This window comes from Blennius ocellaris (assembly GCF_963422515.1).
Source record: "Blennius ocellaris genome assembly, chromosome: 11".
NCBI lineage: Eukaryota > Metazoa > Chordata > Actinopteri > Blenniiformes > Blenniidae > Blennius > Blennius ocellaris.
In genome coordinates, this window is record NC_137660.1 from 8,034,179 (window position 1) to 8,056,665 (window position 22,487).

Sequence of the window (22,487 nt, forward strand, 5' to 3'; positions counted from 1 at the left end):
AAACAAAAACAAACTGCTACAACTGGGATTTAAGCTGGATTCTCTACACTCGATGTCGAGGATATAAGAAGCAACCATATTGTGTGAAACAGTAATGTATTTTCATATTGTTATTTCATGACTTTATCAGTCTACATTAAGTTATCTACTCTCAGGTCCAATCACAGCTGACAGGCAAGGATATAAAAAAAAAAAATATATATATATAGATATATAGTACAACTCCATTATTTTCTATTTTATAGATTGTCTCATAGCAAGTGGAATCATGCAATGAACCGGGTTGCATGAAGAACTTTAAATCATGATAAAATATTAGGTTTACCTGACCGGGTGGTTTAAACTGCTGCAGCTTCTCAAACTTCCTTCTGCTCTGTGAAGAAAAACACATTTATAATGTGACATGATTCAGAACGGTGACCTCTCTTTAAACACACACACGGAAGTTATTGTGCAAGAACAGTTGGTATTAAGTAACTTTAAATTCAAACTAACTGACTTTACCTATTTACTTTTAATGATCTTTTTTGTCTTGTCCTGTAATTTTTCTTTTTGTATGTGTGCTCTTCATTTCCTTGTCGAGTTTGTTTCAGTGTTTGGGGAGGGATAACAGGTAGCCACTGACTGTGGATCAGGTGTCGAAGCCATTCAGGTTTAATTGAAGTTTTTTGTTGATTATTTGTTTCCATCTTCACCACATTATGTGGAATGAATCTTGTTGCCTTCAAACCAATCCAACTGAACACACTGCATGTTAACTTGATGTACAATCAAGATTAAAAAAATAAATAAACAAAATGAAAACTGCAACTAATTGATGGGCTAGAAATCAGCTGCTTAGCATCTTATGAAATACAATATTCTGAGCTAAAACTTTTTTAAAGACCAGAAATGTTTCAGTTTGTGTGTAATCCATCTGAAACATTCAGAAGCTTCACTTGTCATTGTGTTCCATGTTTTTTTTTGACTCGCCAGTGACTGTTGAAAGAACTTTGGTTGCAGCAGAGCTTTTGTCTGCCTCCTCTGGTCGAAGAGAGAAACTACAAAAACACTGTTTACACAGTCCAGTGAGTCATTTTACCTGTTACGTTGGCATGACTGATGTAAAACCAAACACTTTACCATGTGAGTCATTTCTCTCAAACTCACTGAAAAGTTTCCAGAACATCAGGAAGAAAAAAAAAAAAAACACCTGATGTCATGATGTTATAAACTGACATTTTTGAGAATCAAACAAAACGGCTTGAACCGTTTCAGGGTACTGAAGCTAAAACATGAAAGTTGTTAACTCCTCTGTGAAAAGTCAAAGTTGAGTTTATGTGCGGGACTTTAGAGAAGCGGGTGCAACAAGAGGAAATGCGCAAAACGTTTGATCAAAGAAATATTAACAGCACTTTAATTTACATGGGATTGTTTCGGCCCCCATTTAGAAATCTGGGGAACTGACATCGATTCAACAAATCTATGACATTCACAACATTTGACACTTGAATGTTTTTTTTCTTTCTTTCTTGTTTGTTTTGTGTTTTCTCGGGGGTGGGAGGGGGGGAGGGGGGGGGTGTACCAGAGCACCATGGCAGCTGTCGGGAGGCTTTCTTCTTCTGAGTTGAATGAAACGCAAGCTGCAACTCAGTAATGCAAAAAGAGTCTTGGCGAGCACGCCACCAAGGGAACATAAAAGGCTGTCGGCAGCTCGGGTTTCTTCACCTCCTGCAAAAGACGGCCGTCTGTAACGAGCACAGTGCTTTTAAAAAGTCTGGATCCAGCTTAAACGAACAGAAACACTTCCGCCTCTCGCGTCGCCTGCTTTTTTTTTTTCCTTTGTTTTTTTTTCCGTTTTGATTTGTCCGTGTTGTGAAGACATGACGTAACAGCTGAAGGCCGCTTCACAGCAAAGTCCGAGCCACGTATCGGAGAAGTCCTCCGTGTTGGAACAAGATGACGTCCAGCTCCGTGTCGAACAGCGCCGTGACGGTGAAGGACTTTCCCTGGCTGGTCTGCAGAAGAAAACAACAACAGTTGAGACTTGCTGGACAGTTATTTTTTTTTTTAAAAAAGGTTCTTGTGAGCCGTGTGGACTGGAGCTACCTTGACGGTGAGCTGCGGCCTCAGGTCCCGGCTGTGGGGCAGGCCCACGCTGAACCTCTCCTTCCCGCTGAGCTGCAGGGAGTCTGCGCTCTGGCCGGGCAGGAACTGCAGCGGCACGATTCCCATGCCCACCAGCTGGCTCTTGTGCAGCTTCTCGAAGCTCTCGGCGATGACGGCACGGACCCCCTGCAGAGAACCGCAGACAGTATGAAAACACGTCTATGTCAGAATACAAACAAAAAAACCCACCAATTTCGATGCTTTGCTTTGTGCAAAGAAAACTAGTGCAAATTTAAAGTGTGGATGTTTTCAACAATATGCCCAAAATGTCCCATTTATGCTCCCGTTGTAAAACGTCCCCCCTCCCTTTTCATGATATAAGATGTGACTTTGGTCGACTCTTTATCAAACACAAATGAGAATTATTGATTCTTTTATACTGATTAAAAAAAAAAAGCCCCCCAATTTTTTTTAACATTTGTCAACAACATTGTTAAATCAGCCAAACCAAAGTATTTCAAGAAAAGCTCCAGCTTTCACATCACAGAAGACTAAATTAGTCCAGCTTCAAGAGTTTTTGCCATCAACTCCTCCATAAAATGACGTCCCAGTGGTTTGTGATGGTGTAAATATGATTTGATTGACATTTATTTTCACCGTGTTTATATTCATATTGGCTGCAGGAAGAGAAAAGTCGGGAGGTCGATGTTGAGAAGTTCCAATATATTTAGACAACGAATCAAAGGAAGTAGTGAAAATGTATTTTCCCATTTAGTAGGAATCTTGAAGAACTCAGTTATAAAACAACTTGCGTTCATTTCAAGACTGACGTCAATAATTAATTCATGGAATCTTTGTCCGAGTCTTTTAAAAAGTGATCACGGTGTGCCGTTGTTTACCAGCAGGTACGGTCCTTTGGCCACCCAGTCCCGGGAGTTTCCAGAGCCGTAGTCCTTTCCCGCCAGGATGATGAGGGGAACGCCGTCTCTCTGGTAGCGATCCGCCGCCTCGAACACGTCCATCTGAGAGGACAGAAGGTTCCAGGAAAGCAGAGAGAGAGAGAATAATGGTGACTCTCGTCCAGCCGGAGCCGGGACAAGCCAGCGACGCTCCACATGCAGGCGTCGCTGCTCAAGAGGTCAAAGGTCTCTCGGCCTGTACAGGACCTGTGATTCCCTTGGGGGGGGGGGGGGGGGGGGGGGGGCAGTTTTACCGTCTGGCCTGAAGGAATGTGCAGAGTCTTCGGGCCCGGTTTGCCGATGAAGCGATTCTGGAGTTTGATGCTGGCGAACGTGCCTCTGGTCATCACCGCGTCGTTCCCTCTGCGAGCGCCGTACGAGTTGAACTCCCGAGGCGTCAGTCTGCGGGGAAACGTGACAAACCGACGTGACCACCGATCTCTTCACAGTGTGGAAGCTGGCATGTTATTCTTGTACATATGTCCTGGGCTTTCCTCTGGTTCCCCCCACGGTTCAAAAACGTGCATTTGAGGTTAACTGGCGACTCCATTAGGCAGGAGATGTGACCGTGAGGGACGGCCTCTGTGTTTGACCCGTTGTGGACTGGAGACCCCGTCCAGGTCGCACCCTGCCTTCAGCCCATTAGCCCCCAATCAGCTGCAGTGACCTCTGACCCTGAACTAGATGGAATGTAAAACCAGGGTGTGAAACGTGAGACATGAGGGCCAAAAAACTGGCCTGCAAGAGGCGCCACATTCAGCCCATCAAACTACCCATCAAATTGTGAAATCGTCCATGAAAACTATGATTCATTTAAAAAAAACAAACATATTTCTCAGAGTAGAGGACAAAACACAGAACTGAGCAAAGAGACAACTACCTTGTTATCAGACCAGCCTCAAACACACAATGTCAGGACAAGTTTGTAAAAACCTGCATAATGCAAAAGCTTAGACGTTTGGACATTAACACTGCGTGTTGCACCAGAACACTTCATTCAAACGAAAATATCCTCCCTTGTCAACAACACTGAATCTCCTAAAAGTTTGAGTTTTCTCATGGGACAGAAAGTAAACATATGTGCTGCAACTCCCCGTGTTTTCAAATCTCTTCAATATAAGCGAAGAGTAAAACGTTACCATGGCGAACAGGGAAACTAGAATTCAAGTGTATTTAAGGTTTGTCATTCTGAACTCGGGCTTATTGTCAAATGTTTAAATATGACAGAATGTGTGTGATTTATGGTGGTCAAGGTGTAGATTAAGGGCAAGAGAGAGAATAATATTACCTGGAAGAGCAAACCTCAAAGCAGGACGGGAACATTAACATCAGTATTTGAATTTTACTGCTTGAAACTGACCGTTTGCTCAGCAGATACTTGGCGGCCGCGCTGACCCTCGCGATGCTGCCCGCTGGCGAGATGTGGTCGGTGGTCACTTGGTCCCCGAGGAACAATAAGGCATGAGCGTTCTCTATCGACTGAGGAGCAGGCAGGTCTTTACTCTGTGACGGGAGGAACATTCAGAGGTTTGGTTTCTGCTCTGCGCTTCAGTGTGAAACGGTGCCAGACGCTCCGAGGGCCACAGGCACTGGAGCTTTTAGCACCGAGGTGAGGACACTTACCAGTTTGCTGAAGAATGACGGGGAACGGATGTACGTGGATTTGTGATCCCACGGGAAAACTACATTGTCCGGACATTCGACGCTGTTCCAAAATACGTTCCCTTTCTGGAAAAGACACATTCATAGACGTTCATGGATATATATTCGTACAGCCGTTCCGTTTTTTTGTATTCAATCCATTTGTTCCATTTTTTGTCCATTTGTGCTTCTTGGAGTCGCAGTTTGTGAGTTCGTTTTTCCATAGTGTAGATTCCTTCCACAATTGTCAGCCATTGGTCCTTCGGTGCCATTGGTGGTTCTATCTTACCCCAGTTCCTGGTAATAGCTTTTTTAGAAGCCACTAAAAGTATCTTAACCAGGTACAAATCGTTTCCCACTAGACTCATCAAAGACATGTGAGTGGTCCACGTCAAATTCTCCACAATCACTCCAACATTTCTGTTGTCTATTTAGCGGTTTACTTTTCAACTTTGGTGTAATAAAGAAACGCACCAGATTTTTCCAGGAGAACTCCCTCCAGATTCGCGAACTAGTGGATGTTTGGTGTATCTTCCACATATTAAGCCAATCATAGTCTGTGATTTCCATATTAAACTCCTTCTCCCACTTTCCTTTTATGTAATTGGTTGAGTTTTTATCATGCGAGTTTAGCCCCCGATAAATTGCTGAAATTATTCTTGTGTTACTTCCCATATATGCTTTCTTTATGATTTGGATCACACTGTTCACTTCTCCGGAGGGGGTCAGTCTAGATTTCTTTTCTGTAATAGTCCCGCAACTGTAGGTATCTATAAAAGTCATGTGTCCCCAGATCATGTTTTTCTTTCAAATTCTGGAAACTCTCCAGCTGCCCTTCTCTTTCTAAGACACACCAAGCTGTTATTCCTTTGGCTGCCCACTGTTTAAATCTTTGATCATATTGGGCCGACTATACCTGGAACCGACTGTACGTTGGAGTCTGTTTGGTAAATGTGCTCACAGGCCGACGACCTCCTCCGTGTCCAGCCTGGTAAATCTCTAAATGACCCCTGAAACAGGGATTTCAAACTCTCCGTGGGTCTATTCCCTTCAACTCAATAAGTAACACCCAAAAGAGAGTTCTGTTGTACAAGCTGGAGACAAGAAGCGCAAAGAAGTATTTCCCTGGCTGTCTGGAGGAGTAGAAGCAGGGAGGACAGAGGTATCTGTGCTGACTGGGAAAACCACATTGTTTACAAAAGCTGCAGGCACACTGCGGGTGACCTCGGCTCCACTCTTATCTAACCACTGAACTCTGCGCTCGCTCTGCACACATGCTGTAACCGCTCACCTCCATCCGCCCCCGGAGATCCTCGAAGATGGAGGAAATGACCGTGTCCTCCTCAGTCTGCTGGACCTCCTCTCTGGACGGCCAAATGTCGCGAAGATACACCGGCTTCCCGTCGGGCGTCACGCCTGTTTGAGCAAGAAGAAGTGGGAGTTTGGGATCATGTGGAGGACAGCAGACGTTTCGCATTGGTGGAAATCTGGAGCACAGATTTAGGGTAGAGCCGACTGCTTTGCTAGACAGTTTTCCTTAAACCCAGTGGATGATGTCACACGGGTTAAGGAAAGGTGTTAGGAGGCTTCCTAAAGGAGTCAGTGAAATAAGCGATCACATTGTTGTGACCGTCGGACCGCACTTCCACTCGGTGATGTAATAACAATCCGATGAAGGTCAGTCACGTCTGCCGTGGTGAAAGAACGACAAATTTCCAAAAAGCACATTCCTACCACTTCACCCACTGATAGAATCTGAAATATCACAAGGTGTGAATGGAAATCAAAGCAAAAGAGGCTGCAGGGTGAATAAATAACCAATCAAACTGAGAATAAGCTGCACAAAGTTACTTTCCTGTGTTTGTTTAATAACATCCGCAGAACATTCATGGTTGGGATCTGGGTTTTATATTATTTAAAGTTGTTCAAGGCAGATTATTGCATTGGTAACTTAAAATGATCTGCTTTGATTCATCATGAGTTTCCCTGAACACTCAGATGAGCAGGTCCCTTTAATTGTTGTCGCCAATTGTGGGGCAGCATGACCTCGTCTCCTTTGTTAAAGGAAGCACTGAGCCTCCTTTCCTTAGCTTATAAAGAATTCTAATGTTCCTTATCGTGGCCGCCACTTTAAACACTCCGGGGTTTAAGGAAAAGTGGATAGGAAAGGAGACAGGAGGGACGATTCAGACGCACCCTTAGAAATGGACCATCAACACTTGCATGTTGAAACGTGTATTCATTATTCAACCCACTTACCCAAAGGCTCCTTTTCAAAGTCGATCCCCACGGTGCCAGCGATGGCGTAAGCCACCACGAGCGGAGGGGAAGCCAGGTAGTTGGCGCGCACGCAGTCACATAGGCGCCCTTCAAAGTGCCTGTTTCCAGACAAGATGCCACAGGCCACCAGATCCCCCTGGAACAAAGAGATCAAGTCAACGTCGGACTCTTTCCGGAGGCTTTCCCAAAAAACGCCACAGCGCCCGTTTTCGTGGAAGAGGAAGGCTGCGCACCTGTTTGATTGCATCTACGACAGCTTCTGGTAATGGCGCCGTGTTCCCCACGCAGGTGGCGCAGCCATAACCAATCACCTCGAACCTGCGGCGGCGGCAAGAGAAAACAAATCATTCAGATCTGGTCAAACCTCGACAAACCATGACAAACAGCAACACACAACTCGATTGCCAGAAAACTTGGCAGATGTAAAACACAAATATAAAACTAAAATTAGACGGAATGGAATAAAATACTGATAAAGTACATTTTTCTTTCTCTCTCTCTCTTAGAACAGTTACAACCACATTGAAAAAGTAAAGTTTAAATTATTGTTTGGCTTTTGAAACTGTCCTTGTGGGCAGGCCGTGTTTCGACTGCGACTGTTCACATAATTATACTTTAGAGATTATTTGTAATTGGCCGAGTCAGCAGTTTATCTAGCTACTAAGAGTCTCTGAGGCTTCAATGGCGTCTTTTATTTACGCAATGATCACAACTGAATCTGGAGTGAGATAGTTGGGAGGGCGACAGCCAATGATTCAGTACACATGTACACATGTACACATGTACAGCTCACCCCAGCTGGCTGAAGTAAGGCAGGACTCCACTGGTGTTGAGGTAGTGAGTGACCATGCCGCTCCCAGGAGCCAGGCTGGTCCGGATGTAAGGCTTGACGACAAGCCCCGCCTCCACCGCCTTCTTGGCGAGGAGACCTGTCAATCACACAGCCAGGTTAAATCATGCAACTGTACGTTTGAAGCGGAGAAGTTAAGCAAGAAGGGTGACGAATAGTGACTCGCCTGCAGTCAGCATGACGGACGGGTTGCAGTTGTTGGTGCAGCTGATGACCGCGGCGATGACCACGGAGCCGTGGGCCAGCTGGTACTCCTGACCGCTGTGCAGGAAGGGAACGCGGGTCTCCTGCTTCTCCTTGGCGACGTGGAAACCTTTGAAACCAACCTGGAGACGCCACAGGGAACCGTTAACTCAGCGGGGTGTCAATGAGGTCCCACCGTCGGCCCGGAGGGTTCGTCGAGGAAACTGCGGCGACGCGTTGGGACTTCGCTTTACCTTCTCGTTGAGACAGCTCTGGAAGTCTTCCTTCATGCAGCTGACCTCGACTCGGTCCGACGACCTCTTGGGTCCGCTCACATAGGGCACCATGGAGCTCAGGTCGATCTCAATCACCTGCCAAAACATCACTCGTCTCACTGGAGTTCTCACTGCCGCCCTCGACTCCGCCTCTCAGAGTGACACATTCCATTTAGGGAATAGCGGCTTGGGCTGGACAGTAAAGCTTACCTCAGAAAACACTGGGTCTTCGGAGGAGTCTTCATAGCTTTGGAAAAGTTTTATCGCCTTCATGTAAGACTCCAGCAATTCAAGCTTTTCTTGGGTAAAATCTGGGAGGGAAGATTTAAGACACTGACTTAAATAACAAAATCCGACCACAGTATGTGACAGAAGTAACGGCTGTAGTTGTTCTTTACACTCAGCTCAGACTCTTGAGTAACTCACGTGTCTTTTTAAAGTGCGTTAGCGTTACTTGGTCGACGGGGAAGAAGCTGACTGTGGCGTTGTACTCTGGGCACATGTTGGCGATGGTGGTCCGGTCTGGGACCGACAGCTGCGAGACGCCGGGTCCGAAAAACTCCAGAAACTTGCCTGCGATGGAAGCTTGTCGTAAGTGCTGAAGAAAAAAAAAGGGAAAATCCAAAATTACACATGTTGGTATTCCCGTACAATGTCGAAATCAAACTTGCCAACCCTTGGTACGTTTGCTTCAAAAGCCTATCAAGCATTTCCTCACAGAGTAAACGGACTTCTACCTTTTTGATGCCGAGGACGATGTCTATGGATGTGGTCAGAGGGTTAATGGAGCCCACCAGTTTGCAGCCCACCACCTGAGGGAGGGTCAGAGACACCGGCTGGCCCAGCATCACTGCCTCAGACTCGATTCCTCCGACACCTGTCGAAGGAAACCAGCACAGATATACAAGTTTAACAGAGCTTAAAAGAGAAACGTTTGCAATGCAAAGGAAAACTGTTAGTCGAGCACGACCGCCGTTCTGATTTAATACGTCTCTTTGTTTTGGCTGAAATTGTCCTCATAAAAATTCTAAATGACCAAGGAAGCGGGATATAAATGAGTACTCCCCAAATGACTGCAAATTTTAATGAGATTAATCACTTTGCTGCTGTGGATTCATATAGAATAATCGTGATTAAATATTCATTTGTAATCTATATTAATAGCGTTTCATGTTGCATGAGCAAACAACACTCATAAATGAAAGGAAATACATGTACAGTTAACGTGTTTATTAAACATTTCTAACAGTTCGGGTCGACAAAAATCACCCATTTTTCAAAACAAACATTTATTCACAGTAATGTGGCTCCTTTTTCAGCAGCGACTAAGATAAACTAAACTTGTTGACCTAAATAAGAAATTAAGCTCTCAGGTAAATCAAAAATGATCCAATTTGGAGAAGGTTGCTTTTTGATTGAGTTGCTTTTAGAGTTTAAATGAACTTTAAATAGCTTGGAAGTTTAGGTGCTTTGTGCAGAAATGCAATCGTCAATCAATCCAGTCTTAATAAGATCAAGCCATTCATATTTAATGCGAGGAAATACAAGTAGTATGTGGGTTGAGGCGTTTCGTGTCTTATTACTTATAATACTTACATAAAATCTATCCAGAATGTAATTTTGTATTTGAGTTTTGGAATGACTGCTAATTTTTAAAAGAAAGTTGTGACTTTCTGAAGGAGAGCACCTGTAGAATTCCCCTCCCAGCTTTGGTACGCTTTTAAAAAACACAGTTGGAATGTGAACCGAACCAGAAAATGTAGTTCAAGTTAATTGTGCGCCTGCCTGCCATACTGTTACGAGAGCACTGGTGTGAAAGTTCTCTTTAACTATCACAAGACTCCTTCGCACACGATCGCGTTTTCAGAGAAGAGTTCTCAATAAAGTCAATACATGTTGGTAAATATTGGGTTTGGTTCTAAAATGACTCACCCCAGCCCAGGATGCCCAGGCCGTTGATCATGGTGGTGTGGGAGTCGGTTCCCACGACGCTGTCGGGGTAGATGAAGCCGTCGTTGACCTGCACCACTCTGGACAGATACTCCAGGTTCACCTGGTGGACGGCGCCCACGTCCGGAGGAACCACGTTCACGTTCTTGAAGGCTTTTGAGCACCACTGTTTTCACAAACGACGAACGAAAGGATCGGGTTCACAAACGTCACGCCTGAGTCAAAGACAACTACGCTTTATTTGCACACAGGCAGATGGATTCAACTTTCTGAACCTCTCATGCTTTATTGACCCAACATTGAGTTTCAGTCAGACTTCAAACTACTTTATCTCACACAATCTAAAAACAAAAAACTGAAAAGAAGAAACATGATTTCACCTTGAAGAACTGGAGCCTCTCTTTATTCCTGATCAGCTCCATTTCCTGATTCTTCACAGACGTTTCAGTTCTGCCGAAATGAAAACAAAACAGGAATTATCATCAATGAGTCAACGAAGAGTCGGCATAAAACAGAACGACGACGTCGTTGTATGCTGGAAGCTTGAAGAGCGATGATCCTGAGACGTTCACACTGAGCACCAGCACCTCCCTCAAAACTTACTCGGAGACGGGCTTCAGGTGGAAAGGGCAGAGGAGGGGAGTGTTCTCGATCTGCTGGACAGAAGACAGAGGACGGCCGGGGGAGGCGGCGGGGTCGCTGCAGGACGGCTTCCTACAGGAGCCACGCTGGCCTCCGCACTGTGAGCTTCCTCTGGACGGGGGCCGGCTGGGTATGGAGCGGGCGGGGCCGTGGCTCTGGTTTGAGGCGTCCCCTCCGCCGGGGTTCGGTGCGTTCTGTATGGCGCTGGGGGACAAAAAGTAGAAAGACGTCGTAAGCGAACCATTGGCACTTAGAAGTTATCGTTTTAGAAAAGGAATATGAAGAGCGAACGAACCATTTGCTATAATCGACCTGCAGTAAGTGGTCGACTATGAGATCTGTGGGACACTTGGGGTTGACCAGGCCAGGGTCCACGCCATGTTTGACCAGCGCGTCCCTCATGGCAGCCAAGTCCACCATGGCAGGAATACCACTGTCATAAGGAAAACGCATTCAATCCGACTTGTATTCATTCGCTTTCAAATAGGAAACTGGTTGACATGAAATAAAAAGGTCATGTTGGCAAAGTGTTGACGTGAAACTCACGTGAAGTCCTGCAGGAGGACTCGTGCCGGCGAGAACGGCACCTCGGACTTATTCTGCTGCTGCTGCCAGTCCAGGATGTTCTGGACGTCTTCCTCTTTCGTGTAAAAGCCATCACAGTTACGAATCGCTGCTTCCAGCAAGATACGGATGGACAGAGGCAGCTTGTCTACACAGGGCAAATCAAACAGAACAAACATCAATAACCTTCACCAAACATTGTGGGATTAAATACAAATGTTTGTGAACTGGCGGGAATCTGACACTGAACAGGTCTTATGAATCACCACTCCAGTGTAATCGCTTCATTCAAACATACGTTTGTTTACATTTCTTATGACATGAATATACGTTTACAGTCATTCTGGAACACACCGGCTGTAAACATGACCTTGTAAAGTGACTGTGATGCACAGGCTGATTGCCGCACTCCTCTTCAAACACGCGCCACAATCAATAAGTCGAAGGTCGTTGAACTCACTCACCATATCTTGGATCATTTATTTTGCGAGGATTGAAGAACTTGATTGTGCCGTCCTTTAGCGAGTCAATCAAATGGCTGTACGGGTGCTCTGCAGGAGGAGAACCGACCATTTACCAACATTGCAAGTTGCAGGAAATTATTCAAAGCACTCCCATTAGCACGTGTTTTTAAACACAAGGCCTGCTGGCCAAAAAAAAAGCAGGTTTCAATCCGCATAAACAAACGAACAAATTGTAAAAACCGCAAAGAGAGCAGTGAATTTTTAACACATTTCTTAAGAGTTGCAGACACAGAACAACACTGAAACCCAAGCTGAGATATCAATAATGCTGCCATGCGCAGCAAACTGGCCTCAAAACCAAACTGGGTGAGCTTGTAAAAAAAAAAAAAAAAATGCAGAATGCAAAAGGAAACGTGTGTTTGACATTTCACTGTATTCTGCATCATTAAAATTGATTTTATGTTGAGGTTGCAGTAATTGTTGATTGTAATTGTTGATTTGGAAAAATCTAACTTTTTTTAGTCTGTGCCACAACAAAGAATATCTAAATGTATATTTAATAGTTACTGTGCTACTACTTCACTGGCCTGGGCCACTTGAGATGAAATTGGGCTGTATGTAGCATGAGCTATCTATTCCTACAAATTATTTTATAGATTTTTTTTCTCCAAACAACACATGAAGTGCGGTGGCATAGCTACCATGTAGGAATCCTTTTCAAAGTTTGTTAATGGGAACAACAGAGCATTACAACTCTTAACATGTATTCAACGGGGACAAAAGAAAAGCATGAAAATGATAAACTTGCAGAAGGGCTATATTTGACTTAGATAGCATGTAATGGGAGGGATTATTACAGTTGTAGTAACCAAGCTGCATCTAAAGTATTCAAGGAAGGAAAAAAAAAAAGACATGTATTGCAAATCAAGTGGAATTAAAATGTGAAGAGAAAGAAAGTTTAAAAAAAGGGGAAATAACTCAACCTATTCCTTCTTTTGTAACAGGAGGAGGCCTTCAGTGCTGCAAAGTGTTGATGTAATGCTGCTTGAACACTCCTGATTATAATGTGCGTCTCATTATCAGGCTTTCTGCAGCGCTTCAAACTAACATTTTCATTGGATTCAGGTGTTTGAAGACACATGAAAGGTTAGGGAGCGGTGACCACAAACTAAACATGTACATACAATCGTAATTTTGATGCAACACAGGCTACAAATGGGAAAAGATGTGATTAAAAAATGTGTAAACACAGAGTTATGAGAGTACTGAACTCTTGAGTCTTGGCACGTTACTTTAAGGTCTCCCAGCAGGATATCAGGCTGTAACTGCAAAGCTCAAGTTTCAAACTTTTTCAAGCAGCATAGATCGAGACAGAATACACTGGCCTGAGTCCAATTCTAATCTTTTCATAGTGTCAGCTTTCAAAACCATAAATGTACACTTACAGAACAAAGCACACACAAAAAAGGAGTGATTGTCCTAAAGCGGCAAATGTCAAAGAGATGGTGCTCTTTCTGCAAATGCCCATTTATAAAACTGGTTTAGTGAAATTCCATGAAATCTGATTATATACTGAAGTGAATGACACGCTCAGGGTTTCCTATCTCTTTTATCTGAAGCAGTTCCTCAACACACAGATGTCATTTCTGCTGGTGGAAAAAATGGGAACAAAATAAACAAGAACATGAAAAACATAGGCACAGGACGGTTTTGAACCTGTGTTTATATTTACTATTTTCCACAGCTTTAGTACCTTCATCCAGCTCCACTTTGAAGAATCCTTAAATTACATGAACTTAACTTCAGATTTTACCGCTTGAGTGAAATGCATTTTCAAAAGCCCAGCAGGATTGTTCATCTGTTATCCAAAACACTGATTAGTCACGAAAGTAATCCTTGTGTGAACCTGTTATAATCACTGGAAGGCATGGGGGAATTAAACACCCTGCATGAGACCCCACATTACTGGAAGAGGAAACTGGAGTATTTTGTAAATACGTCTTCATAACGCCGGAACATCACGTGTATGCTTTATACCAGGCCAAGTGCCTCAAATGCCACTGTCAGAAATGATCCCAACTCTAAAACGTAAAGCTTTAAAGTACATTTCGCCCGTCTGACTGGTGTTTCTGTGTCCTGGTGACAGGAGGGGACACACAGCTACCATGCTAACTGCTAACACTGCTTCTTATCGTCCAACACACGCGAACAAACTACTTATCTGCTCCTGCCTGGACGCCCCCAGGCGATAGGAGGGAAGAAGGCCTTTGAACAAATAAATGGGCCTGGCCGGTGTACATTCATGTGTTTACTGACTCCAGCAACAGAGAAAAGCACAGTGGAAGCGTCATGCAGCTAGCTGATGTTAGCTTCTACGTCCCTGACAGAACGACGCCGGTCCACTTGAAGCGGCGCTCACTGGAATCAAACCGCAGCTCGCATTCGGAGCGAGAGCAGCCCCGATATCGATTCCCGACGCTCACGGCTGGACTATGGATCGAATGACACTTTGCCGTGGATAGATTACAGGTGACATCTCCTTACCTTGGACCGTGGAAGCGAGCGCCATGATGACTCCCGAAACCAACACGAACCGCTCTCACCAGCGATCCGGCCGCAGGGAGCCGGCCAATCAGAGCGCGGGGAGCCGAAGCCCCGCCCACCGCCAATCAGTCCAATTAAAAACATTTAAAAGGGCGCGACACGAGGATGAAATGATCTCAAAACACCATGAAAATACTCAACATTAAACAGATGGTTAAACAACACGTCTGACGTTAAAATAAGGCTTACAGCGTTTAAAAAAAATTAAATAAAAAAAGAACAAGATGAGGCTGTAAATGTTACAAAACCCTGGAAAACGTCTTAACAACCCATTAACACAGCAGCTTTTAAGTGTTAAAACACACTGCAAAAAGTGTGCAAGCACGTCAACAAAAGGCTCGTGAAAAATCCCTCAAAACAAGTCAACATGAGGATGGAAATAGCATAAAATCTCCAGAAATGCTCAAAACAAGTCAGCATGAGGCTGACAAATGTTATGAAACCCTGAAAGCCATCTTAAATCAAGTCAATTCAAACCCTTAAAATTGTATCATAGCTTCACAGATGTCTTGAACTTGAGGTTTAAAGTTTTTAAACAGCACAAAGCATGTCTCAAAACAAGTCAATGCTGGGCCTAAAGTGTTAAAAATACCCTGAAAATAGCTTAAAATAAGTCTGCACTAGGCGTAACATGTCCAAACTCAATAGAAAATGTTTTAGAAAGTCAACATGAAGTTAAATCTAAAAAAAACAACAACCCGAAAAATACCTCAAAGCAAATCAACACCATGTAAAGAAAAAACAACAATTGAAAAATGCCACAAAACAAGTCAACATGGGACTGAAAACCTCATAAATCCCTGGAAAAAGTCTTGTGAAACTTCCTGATGATATGCACGGGGAAATGAAACAAACCTATAAAGCGTAATCAAGAGGAAGAGAAAGTAAAGAAATAATTAAAAAAAGAAAACAAAAAACAAGTATTATTTGTTTAAAATCGCTTATATCTCCCACGTGACAGCGGAGGTGGACTTGTGTTGCATTCAATGAACCTGGGAAAATAGATTATCGTTTGTAACCCTTGTAAAGGTCAAAGTCGTTATAAACGTGACACACACACACACACAGACACGGACACAGACTCACCCACACACACACACACACACACACACACACACACACACACACACACACACACACACACACACACACACACAATCCTCAAAACTTGCTATTACAGGAATATAGGAATTCTCATTTTAAATATCATTGGCAAAGTACAACAAAGCCCAGCCATGTAAAGACATTAGAGAGGAAGCACCATAATTATACATGACAGGGATACTTAAACTTTAAGGTTTATTTAAATTATTTAAAAAGTGATGGAGTAAAAATACACAAACCACTTCCTTCCAAAGCTGGATGTCCCCATCTTGATCACATAATAATATATATTTGTTAAATGTTGCAAAAGTAGTGAAACAGACGGAACTGTTACAGTATTAATAGGCTTTTTATTTAAAATATGTGAGGTCTATGCATCATGTATTTTTTTCTTTGAATATGTTATATATCATACAAACTGTATTTCCCTTTCTTTATTTGTACAAAATAATAATATACTACAGAATTACATAAAGATGACCCAACTGTGCAGGAGACAAAAGATGCCCAGGGGGCTTATATGAAATCCTGCCTATCTATAAAGATAACTCTAATAGAAATAAAAATAACAACGAATGAATGAACAATACAAGAGAAAAATAAATGAGAGTTCATAGAAACAGTCACCGAAACTACAGATCAATGGAGAATCAGTGGGTTCCTATTTGGACAGCAGATGATTAAATGATTCAGCGTTGAAAAAAAGATCAAAGAGAGAAGCATTTTACTTTAAGGTCTTGTTTATTCCAACTGAATAGATAGATAGATAGATAGATTGATAGATAGATAGATAAATAGATAGATAGATAGATAGATAGATAGATAGATAGATAGATAGATAGATAGATAGATAGATAGATAGATTAAAAAAACTTCTGGAATATAAAAAATCTTATCTGTAGAGGAGTATTTGATGAAGTCAAGAAGGATGAGCGGCAGCACAGACAACATAACAATATGTGCCATACGGATATATTAAACTATGGCAGAGTGACATAATACAGGATAATAACACCATAGGACTTCGCCACATTTGTTGCAGACTTTCACAAAAAAAACCTGTTTGAGTTTGATATCATTGATTGGTGATTTTGGATCAATTTTAGTACGTTCTTTGTTCTAATTTTTGCATGCTGTATAACTGGATCGACTCAGGTTTGAGTTTGAGGTTCCAACAATTATGGTTATTCCTACGTTGACAACAGGCCATGAATGCATCACCACCGTTGAATAACAAACGTGTAAACAGGGACGCTCCGGCCCGGTCGGGTTTGGCGGACACCTGGAAGAACACACTCACATTATATATTTGATTTTTTTTTTTTTTTTTTTAACTCAGAAAAGTCACGAAAGGTGTGTCCGCCGGACTCATGACCTTTCACCTCTGACGGAGTAGCGTCCGGGAGCCGTGACCCAGGTCTGTCCCAGTGAGGGGAGTTTGTCCGAGCGGCTCGTTTCGGCAGCGGTGACCCGGGGCCCATTGACCTCCAGACGTGGCAAAGTGGACCGAGGGGTTGACGGTAAGTCTTCCCGGTTTTGCTGCCGTGTCTCCCCCCACCCTAATTCTCGGCGCAGAGTCCCCCGCGCTGTTAGCTTGCTAACACACGGCTCGAGCACACAGTGTGACATTACTGCACGTGCTGCCTCTTCTGCAGCAATAAACAACCAAACCAATAAAAGCGTTTTCAACATTTATAGACCGCGATCACTAACTAAAGATGCAGATAAGGACTAATCGGTGGCACTTTTAACGTTTTATTACGCGAACTTCCCCTTTTTGATCACTGTTTTTCTTCACACCCTGTGTCCATAACACTGACTTTGGAAGTCTGGTTTGTTGAGGTGATCAGTTCAACCCCCCCCCCCCATTCCTGTAACCAGTCTGGCAGGATCTGACTTGTTACGGGACAACAAATAAAGAGCGACTCCTTATTTTTCACGATTAGAAGCTGTTTTAATCATAAAACATGGTGCAACATGCACACAGAACCTGATTCGTCCCACCCACTCTACTCGCCTTTAACTTAAAACTATTAACTCTTTATCAAGTGGTTGTAATTGGTAACTTTCTTACTGTCTCTCAACAGGGTTTCTACAATTTGAATAAATCTTCTGAAATGCTGATGTTTTGGTTTTTAACTGACTATATCTCTTCAATAAAAGCAATACACATTCAAACATCAGCCTTGTTGGTCATGTTTTAGGTTTTCCGTTTTCCAATATCAAATTGGAAAAGGTCATGATATATTTCAATAACATAAATCAAATAAAAGCATATAAAATTATATATTAGCCAGCCTCAAATGATGCAGCTCCACTTCTTTATTCAGGTACATTCATATAAACAAAAAGGAAATGTGTGGGTCCAGAAGTATAATGCAGCTGATCATTTAAACATTTCTACTGACAGTCATTTAGTGGTTATAGGGTCCAGACACTGAAGCTGAAACATGCAAGCAATTTTTACGACAAGAAAAGAAAGTTGCCTTTGACTAAACACACTGATCAATACAAGTAAATGTACTTCATGGTAGTTTTTAGCACCAGCAACATGTGTGAGTCGAGTCGAAAACTCAATGTGGTTGAAAAAGGCTACCAAATTTCAATTGAATATTTAAGTGCAAAGGTAAACGTGTGTATGAGCCTTTCTGGTTCTTTCAATCGGGATTCAACTGATGTCAAACAAATATTTGCGTCTCTCACAGATATGACGGCAGCGTCGCGCTTGATGCCTGCGGATCTCCTGCTTTAGGCCCTGCCCTGTCCGGCGCCATGCAGCAAAAAGGCGCCATCAGGATTATCGAATGGGAGGACCTGGACAAGAGGAAGTTCTACTCCCTGGGCGTGTTCATGACGCTGACCACCCGGGCCACCGTCTACCCCGCCAGCCTCATCCGCACCCGCCTGCAGGTGCAGAAGGGGAAGAGCCTCTACTCCGGCACCTTCGACGCGTTCTTCAAGATCCTGCGGGCGGAGGGCGTGCGCGGCCTCTACCGAGGCTTCATGGTCAACACCTTCACTCTGGTGTCGGGGCAGGCCTACATCACCACCTACGAGCTGGTGCGCAAGTACGTGTCCCAGTACTCGCCCAGCAACACGGTGAAGTCGGTGTTGGCGGGAGGCGCGGCGTCCCTGGTGGCTCAGACCATCACGGTGCCCATCGACGTGGTTTCCCAGCACCTGATGATGCAAGGGCAAGGGGAGCACCTGACGCGCTTCAAGACCAAGCCCAAGATGATGCTGGCCACGTCGAAGGGCAGGCTGACTTTTGGGCAGACCCGCGAGATCACGGTGCAGATATTCGCCGCCGACGGCTTCCGGGGCTTTTACAGAGGCTACATCGCATCGCTGCTGACCTACATCCCCAACAGTGCCCTCTGGTGGCCTTTTTATCATTTTTACACAGGTTAATAAACACATCTTTACTGTTTTTTTTTTTCTTTTTCTCCCCCCCAGCAATATAAAACACAAAGTAGACGACGTGATCAGACTTTTCCTGCTTTTGATGGCGTCACTCTCTTTGTGTCCTCAGAGCAGTTGTCTTTATTAGCGCCCAGTGAGTGTCCGCACCTGATTCTGCAGGCTCTGGCCGGACCGATGGCCGCAGCCACCGCCTCCACCATCACCAACCCCATGGATGTAGTTCGAGCCAGAGTGCAGGTTGGATGCATTTCACTCATCCTCGTTTTTTGAAATCTGAAATGGAAGTCTTTAGACTTCATTTCTCAACGTACAAGTGTGCAAAACATCCCCGTCTGCTAAAGTGCAGTTGAAAAACTTTCTCGAAGTTGTGAAAGGTAAAGACTGTTCCTTTTTAGCCAAGGGTGCAGTATTGTAAAGAGTTTTTACTCTTAGTATTCCTGTAAAGAAACAATAGTTACACATAATGCAGAGCTGTTGTTTTTACAGTTTTCTTTAACAATCTCATAAACTGCATCATATCTCTTTATACTTTGACATTAAAGTCCCCGAAGTGTGATACGGCAGCCAGATGTTTGGCTTCAATTCTGGATATAAATCTTTGACTTTAGAAATATCTCTAAACTTGTATTTATTTTTCAAACCGACGGTCAGCGAATAGTTCACGCATTAACTGGAACACAGAGGCCTGCAGCTTGATGTGCCGGATAATTGCGAAAATTGCTCTTAAAGTCATAAAGGTTGCACATTTAATAATAATAATACATTTTATTTGTAGCGTATGTAAGTTTTTGTCAACAAGTAGTGATTAAACTGCAGCAAAATAGTATAATGAAAGTCATAAAAGCAGGAGCCTGCAGTCTCGGCTCAACCATAACTTTATGGATCATAAACTTTCATTATCATACAAATGCGAGACATTTATTTCACCGCAGCACAGGAAGTGACTGAGTGAATTCGCGGTATCCAGACCAGAGCAGGTCGACTGAGCCGGTCGTCGATCACAGGAACTAAAAGAGATGATCCCGCGTGTCCTCCGCAGGTGGAGGGACGGTCGTCCGTCATCGAGACGTTCAAGCAGCTGCTGGCGGAGGAGGGCGTCTGGGTGATGACCAAGGGGCTGTCGGCCCGCATCATTTCCTCCACGCCCACCTCGGTGCTGATCGTGGTCGGCTACGAGACCCTGAAGAGGCTGAGCCTGCGGGCCGACCTGGTGGAGTCCAGACACTGGTGAGAGGTGAGAGGTGAGAGGTGAGAGGGGAAGCGGCACAGGGACTCCAGATCATCTTCCACATGCCTTCCAGACCCGAGGAGGGTTCACAGCAGCTGTTGAGGGTGAAAGTCTAAAAGGCCTCGTCTGGACCGATTTCTTTCAGAAGATTCAACAGCAATTTGCCAAAAATAAATAGTGAAACTATAAACTATGCTCATAAAAAGACTGAGATGTGACGGTGCATTGCCTCTGGATGTACAATAGATACTTTAGCTCCTACCAGGAGGGACTGCTGTAAAGAGTGAATATGTAATGGATCCATTCTCCTGCAGACAGTCGTGCTTTTATGTGCTGCTGTTGCAACAAGGCAGCTTAAGATTGTAAGTATTTGGATTTGATGGGCTGGGTTCAGCAGGACAACGTAGGTAAGGTAATATCTCTCGGCCATCATCGTAATGTAGGGAGATTAGATTTGTGACTGAAGTCTGCTGGACTTTATCTGATGATTGAAAACTTCAAGTTAAAATCAACGCCTCATATCTGTTCTCTATATTGATCAATGACATTATAATGCCTCATTCTTCCGGGTACCAACCACCCGCCCCCCCCACCCACCTTGTAGTTTTGTATAATAATAATGTTTCACTGCCAGAATCTTTGGACGAAAAGTAGAAAAGAGCTCGGCGTCTGTCTGCATTCCAGTCGACAAGTTTCAAACTGTGACGAGAGTCCCTGGAATGGACCAAAGTTAAAGTGAAGAAAGTAAAGAATTAAATGTCAACATTAGGGTTCCTTTTCACAATATCACTGGGATTTATGACACGGAAGCAGAAGATGGAGAGAACACGTGATGGACAAAGAATGCTATGTTGAGCTACATGATGGATTTTCACGGCGAATAACTCAGGGTTATATATAACCAGTGTGAACACACCATAAAGCCTCGACGAGGCCTAAATCTTTAAATGTGACGATACTGTACAGACGTAATCATCAGATATGTTTTTCTCTCCACTTCTCTGGAGGCCCCACGCCGATAGTTTTAAGGTATGAGCGGTCTGCGCGGTCTCGTCCTGATTTTACGGTTATGCAAATGTTCGATCGGGCCAATCGGGTTTCCACTCCCATCGTTTGTGAAGTGACTGAAAGCCAAACTGGAGCTGGATGAGAAAAGAAGGGGCCGGAAGCCTTCGATCCAATCAGAGAGGAGGGAGTCCAGTACCTCCTCTCTGTAGTTCTGTACAGGGATCAAATATATTAGTCTGGATGCATTAAGCTGTTTGGGTTGAGTTGAAGCGGAGAGAGTAAAGGCAGCAGCGACGCAAATAAACTGACCACACAGTTGCTTTCAGAGTTCACTCGTCACTGTCGAGCACATGAACAATTCTGTGACGTTTGGGAGGAGCAATAACGCATTAATACTGCCAGAAATCTACTCTGATACCTGCACATGTACACCCCCTCCCCCTTTTTTTGTGATTTTCCTATTTTCTAGTTTGAACACAGATGTATTTGTGAGCACAAATGACCTCAGCATTTGTTCCACTGTCAACTTAAAGGAGTGGTTTGTCAAAAGTGCAGTTTGATGTGTTTTAAACATTGAGAACTTGTGGATCTTTGAGAAGTAATAAACTCTGAATTACTGTAAACTGTCTCGCCTGTGCACTGCCCCATTTTTTTTCACACAGTTGTATTTAAGTAAAGGTCCATGCTTGGAGAGAATGTGCAAAATTTCTATTTTACTCTTTTGAGATGTTGGAATTTTGGTCTTGTGTTCATTGAGGCTGCAGTACATGTGTTTGTCCACTGGAGGAAGTGTTGGGCCTCTGATAGGCGCTCGTCCACATCCAATTAGTTTGTTTCCACGAGACTGCAGGTTATATACCATTAACCTGTTACCAGCCTCACTTCTTCAGTTGCAGCTTTTTTCTATTCAGACTCATATCCGATAAACACAGAGGAATGTAGTAATAAAGTAATTTTCCAGGAGGAAACATTGTCTTGATGATTGTTATGAGAAAACATTTAAAGTATGATTGTCTTTTTTTTAATGATAGTGACATTACGTAAAACAGTATTTGTGAATATGTGGAAGATGATTAAGACAATCATTTCTAACTTGATACATTCTTTTCAGCTTTCTGTTTTTATGTACTATATGGATATCAGATAATCACTCATTCAAAAGGTATTGATCACTCGTTTTACTGCAGAAACATCTGGGAACTTCACCCATGATAAAAAAAAAAA

The 22,487-nt window shown here is 43.6% G+C and overlaps 2 protein-coding genes across 2 annotated transcripts; one reads left to right on the plus strand and one right to left on the minus strand.

Moving 5' to 3' along the window:
• Positions 1-1,395: 1,395 nt before the first annotated feature.
• Positions 1,396-14,511, minus strand: ireb2 (iron-responsive element binding protein 2). Its single transcript, XM_080504401.1, has 22 exons — positions 14,441-14,511; positions 11,897-11,983; positions 11,415-11,580; positions 11,164-11,301; positions 10,830-11,072; positions 10,607-10,676; positions 10,209-10,392; positions 9,014-9,153; positions 8,703-8,874; positions 8,487-8,587; positions 8,256-8,372; positions 7,985-8,144; positions 7,762-7,897; positions 7,202-7,286; positions 6,948-7,104; positions 5,980-6,104; positions 4,671-4,775; positions 4,408-4,550; positions 3,302-3,449; positions 2,988-3,110; positions 2,089-2,274; positions 1,396-1,997 (listed from the first exon to the last, which is right to left on the minus strand). The coding sequence occupies exons 1-22, from the start codon at positions 14,463-14,465 to the stop codon at positions 1,887-1,889; spliced, it is 2,922 nt and encodes a 973-aa protein (XP_080360527.1). The 5' UTR covers positions 14,466-14,511; the 3' UTR covers positions 1,396-1,886.
• A 2,348-nt stretch (positions 14,512-16,859) lies between these two features.
• slc25a44a (solute carrier family 25 member 44a) lies at positions 16,860-21,800 on the plus strand. Its single transcript, XM_080505250.1, has 4 exons — positions 16,860-17,124; positions 18,310-19,010; positions 19,137-19,264; positions 20,067-21,800. The coding sequence occupies exons 2-4, from the start codon at positions 18,377-18,379 to the stop codon at positions 20,256-20,258; spliced, it is 954 nt and encodes a 317-aa protein (XP_080361376.1). The 5' UTR covers positions 16,860-17,124; positions 18,310-18,376; the 3' UTR covers positions 20,259-21,800.
• The last annotated feature ends 687 nt before the right edge of the window (positions 21,801-22,487 follow it).

Excerpts from the sequence above, each read along its gene's own strand:
- ireb2 (XM_080504401.1), bottom strand. The coding sequence starts at position 14,465 with ATGGCGCTCGCTTCCACGGTCCAAG. Across the intron at positions 11,302-11,414 it reads GTCCTCCTGCAGGACTTCAC|TGGTATTCCTGCCATGGTGG; the intron begins GTGAGTTTCACG and ends TCCTTATGACAG. Across the intron at positions 4,776-5,979 it reads ATCTCCGGGGGCGGATGGAG|AAAGGGAACGTATTTTGGAA; the intron begins GTGAGCGGTTAC and ends TGTCTTTTCCAG.
- slc25a44a (XM_080505250.1), top strand. The coding sequence starts at position 18,377 with ATGCAGCAAAAAGGCGCCATCAGGATTATCGAATGGGAGGACCTGGAC. Across the intron at positions 19,011-19,136 it reads TTTTTATCATTTTTACACAG|AGCAGTTGTCTTTATTAGCG; the intron begins GTTAATAAACAC and ends TTGTGTCCTCAG. Across the intron at positions 19,265-20,066 it reads TAGTTCGAGCCAGAGTGCAG|GTGGAGGGACGGTCGTCCGT; the intron begins GTTGGATGCATT and ends TGTCCTCCGCAG.